We start from the raw sequence: 4,601 nt of genomic DNA on the forward strand, positions 1-4,601 counted from the left end.
AGTCAACCTTTATTCCCATAATTTACTAGACTTTCAGAGTAAGATATATAATATTTTACCCATAAAAGAATAAGTACAGTTAATCATCAAGTTATTTTAGGCCTTATAACACTAAAAGCGTGTTAAGAGTTAAATGATAATAATTTATAATTTATGAATTTAGGTGTCATAATGATAGAATTAATAAAATAAAACAGAGCAAAAATAAAAATTAAAACACTTATTTATATTTATGAGATTGAAGAATTAACCATCACGAAAGTGCAATATGGAACCTTATGGCCACATATTGATAGTTAGCCCTGGATATTATCCACACATTGTGTATGTATGTATCCAACCAAAGAATGATAAAATAGAGTGAGAAAATCCAAGCATAAACTGGCCTACCTCCACTTAACATACTTTTTGTCCCCTGAATAATTGTGCAATGTGCATGTCACCATGTGGGTGACGTTATGTAGCATTATATATATACACACACACAAATTGATTATCATAAATCTAGTTCTTGGCCTGACAGAAAGGGCTCTAGAAAGATTATTTGATCATCAAATTGATATAGTCTATTAGATAATATCGAATCCAACACATTTATGACTTTTATTTTACCGTATTGTTAAAAAATTGTATGATCACTTATTTGAAATATATAATATTAGACATTACATTGAAGATTTTTTCTTTTCTTTTTCTTTTTTTTTTTTCTTTTTCTTTTGAAGTTGTTGTGGTGAGCGTCAACAAATATTGCATTGTGACAAATTAAATATTCGATTGTCATTAAAAAGTTATGTGACTAACCGGAAATTTAAAATTCTCCTTCTTCTCATCACTAGAGATAATATTATATTTGTTTTGTTAAAATTGATAGTTAAGGAAGTTTTGACTATTAAATTGATTCCATATATTCAAACGGTATATTTTTAAAAATTTTTACTTTGTCAGTTTAGATTTATAAAACCCTTATAAAACAAGAGTTATAATTTTCTATTTGTGATTATTTTCTTTTGTATTCTTCGACTAATTTTGGAAAGTTTTTAGTTTACTGTTTGTGAGGGGAAAGAAAAAGTGGATGAAATAGAGAAAGATTAAGAACATAATATATACATGGTTGGGCACTAAGGCCTACATTCATGGATCAAGAGTCAAGGCTACATTTCTCTTATTACTTGTATTTCTTGATATGTTTTCATTGTATTAATACACAATATATAGGGAATAAAGTTGCAGACAAAAGGATTAAATTAATGACTGAATAAAGGAGGAAAAAAAAGGAAAATGAATATAATATATATGTATATTAATATATTATACATATATATTTCAATATTCTTCCGCAAATTCAAAATGGCTTTCTCGAAGCCAACTTGAGTTTGGAGATGAAATCTTGAAAACGATAATGGAGTGAAAAACATCCGAAAGGCCGGAACAATGCCAGGAAATAGTCAAAAACGGTGGTAGAGCGAAAAACATCCGAAAGGCCGGAACAACGCCAGGGAATAGTCGGCTCTCTGACAACTACAGAAATAGAACAAAGGAGCACGTGGGCGCGTGTAGCGCAAGTGAGATCTACTCGCAGAAGTATGCGTCGCGTGGGCATGTGAAACACGAGTCAAATTTACTTCGTAGGAGCTTTTGCAACGATATAGGATCGTTGCTTTGATACCATCTTAACTTTATGATGTGGAAATATAAGATGTAAAATAGAAAGATGAAATAGAGAAAGATTAAGAATACAATATATGCATGATTTAGCACTAAGACTTACATTCATGGATCAAGAACCACTGGGGCTACATTTCTCTTATCACTTGTATTTCTTGATATGTTTATATTGTATTAATACACAATTAAATCAAAGAGTAAATCAAGGAGGAAAGAATGAAAAACGAATATAATATCTCAGTAGAAGCACCATGTTTTCTTTCTTTCTTTTTTTTTTTTCTTTTTTTTTTTTCTTTCCCTTTTTTTTCTTTATAAGAGATGATTCTTTCTTTTTTAGTTTAATTGGACAACAAAAGTACTAAGATACAATAAGGGTCTCCTCCACAATATTTTAGTTTTACCTTCCTTGGTCAATCTTACCCCTTTTCATTTTAATTTAATTTCACTCAATTTCACTGAGAACCTAATTACTACTTAATCTCACGTAACGGCCTGCAAAGAAATTTTAAAAATATAACCACACCAAAATCTTGTTCCTACTACGGACCATTCAAAGTAAAATCATTTACCCATTCCTCATGCTATATATATATATATATTATATTGCCCATATACTTCATATTCTTCATAACAAAATGACTTATTTTTACTCCTTACTTTCATTCTTCTACTTGAGCATTCTTCAATTCCTTATACACCAAGCCATTGCCCGGGAACCTACTACTACTAGTCCAACAAAAGGGTTCACTTCTCTACCACTTAATCAATCCTACTACCACATTCAGAAACCCTACAACATCCCCAAAGATCATCAATATAGTTTCTTTCATGGAGTTCACAAACTCTGGGTTTTTGCCACGGACAAGCCTCATAATCCTACAAGCCACACAAAACCTCGAACTGAGATTGGTATACAAGTAAGCAACTCGAACACTTAATTAATTATATGATATAAAAGAACATATAATTATTTTTTTCTCATTAATTTCTTAATTCTCTGCAGGGTTACAACTACTATTCAGGTGTGTGTCAGTTTGAAGGATATGGCTATGTGCCTAATGGAACATCAGGTGTGTGCATTATGTAAGTATTCGGTGCAGCCCCTCCTCGCGCCACGACTCTGATGGTTCGAGTCTACAATGGTTCGCTCATGTACTTTAGGCGTAAGGTCCTGGTTTCACACATCTATGACAGGTGGTTCCGGCTTAATGTTATCCACGACGTAGATGCTGCAAAATTGAAGGGTTTTGTTGATGGAATTCGAGTGTTAGAGGCACATGGTCATGGAGGAAAGTCTCATACCTTCAAGTGCAGAGTATATGCCCAAAATCATGATTCACACTACATGGAATCGCGATGGAAGGACATTAAAGTTCTCCGGAAATACGACTGATCATCATCATTTTTAAGAATAACTAATGTATATATCTTGTTAAATTTATCTAGTCCTTGTAAACACCATGCAATAGCTTGGCCAGTCATATATATATATCATATGTTTTTATGTTTTAGCATAACTTCAAAATCATCGGATTGTGTTTTATTGATGGAGTTTGCATTATAATCATCGTAACCAAAATCAGTATTGTTTGCCTTAAGATTATATATATATATATATATGATATATCCCAATTTTCCGAGACATTAAATTAGTCCTAGAACAATTTTAGCATCCAGTTATGATAGTAAAATTTAACGTTTTGGATCATATACAATTCATTTCCATGAGTCTAAAAGAAAATTTATCAAAGTCTTACAACATAGTACGATATAATTTTCACTTATTAAAATCTCCAAGAGAACATCAAACACCATGATAGTTATAAGAAAAGACCAAAAAGGACACACAACTTGAGCAAACAGAAACAAACCAAAGCCATATCAGAAACTGATAATTATTACTCAGAACTCTCAACATCCCAGTAAAGTACTACTAATTAAACTTTCCCGCCATACCAAACCATCACCACCGAATTAATTAAACGCGGGCAGAGGCTGCAGTGAAGGGGTAGGAGCAGGGGCAGAGGAGACGTCGCAGTAGCCTCGCAGTATGTCACCCTCCTGTGCTGTGTAACCGAGGGAAGTCAACATGGCAGGCCAGCAATGGTGGGTGATCATCGCGATGGATTGGCAACATGCAGGACCGATATTCGTTTCAATATTCACGAAGAAGAGAACAATCTCATTCGAGCGTGATTTTAACTCTGTGAGTGCATTGAAGTAATCGATCAAACTGCCATCGAGTCTCGCCCCTGCTGCAGGCAGCTCTCTAGCTGCACTTGCATAGTTTGTATTTGCTACGAAACATGTGATGGTGATGAGCACGAGAAACACACATTTGAGAGCCATGATATTGACAGATGATGAAAAGTTGAAGGTAGGGAATGAATTTATATAGTGAGGGAGGTTGAGGAGAGAAATGTGATGAATTTATGTGATTTAATTTAATTGGAAATCCCAAAAGCCATAACGGTCATTGATCAAACACCATTATTGATTGCATTAAAAATTTCAGAGTTTTGGACCAAATAATGGGGGAGTGGAGGATTCAATACCAATGAATGCAAGCAATAGTCCTCTGCATTCTGTAACAATAGTCCTCTGCAGTTACAGAATGCAGAGGACTATAAATTATTAAAAATTCTAACCCGCTTCAAAAAAATATATATGTTAATTTTTATATTTTCTTTGTATTGACACAGGTGATATTTAAGTCACGGACTTGCGGAACAGAAATAATTCGAACCCAGGACACTGGATATGATTTGTTTGATTTCAAGTTTTTGAGGTTGTGACTTCAAGAGAACAATAATTTAATTGCATATTTAATAGGCACCCAATTGATCTTATTAGTTATTCTCCTATGTAAGCTCTTTAGCCCAAGTTCGATCCTGGACTAGACCCGTTTATATTTGATCCATTGGGCTGGACCAACT

At 33.6% G+C, this 4,601-nt stretch overlaps 1 protein-coding gene and 1 pseudogene across 1 annotated transcript; one reads left to right on the forward strand and one right to left on the reverse strand.

Moving 5' to 3' along the window:
- The first annotated feature begins 2,300 nt into the window (after positions 1 to 2,300).
- Positions 2,301 to 3,058, forward strand: LOC132281982 (citrate-binding protein-like; annotated as a pseudogene).
- Positions 3,059 to 3,639: 581 nt separating this feature from the next.
- Positions 3,640 to 4,014, reverse strand: LOC132281983 (egg cell-secreted protein 1.4). Its single transcript, XM_059783627.1, has one exon. The coding sequence runs from the start codon at positions 4,012 to 4,014 to the stop codon at positions 3,640 to 3,642; it is 375 nt and encodes a 124-aa protein (XP_059639610.1).
- Between the last annotated feature and the right edge of the window lie 587 nt (positions 4,015 to 4,601).

This window comes from Cornus florida, unplaced genomic scaffold (genome assembly GCF_030987335.1).
Source record: "Cornus florida cultivar Cherokee Brave unplaced genomic scaffold, ASM3098733v1 CherokeeBrave_3.0.0_Hap2_Chr11, whole genome shotgun sequence".
NCBI lineage: Eukaryota > Viridiplantae > Streptophyta > Magnoliopsida > Cornales > Cornaceae > Cornus > Cornus florida.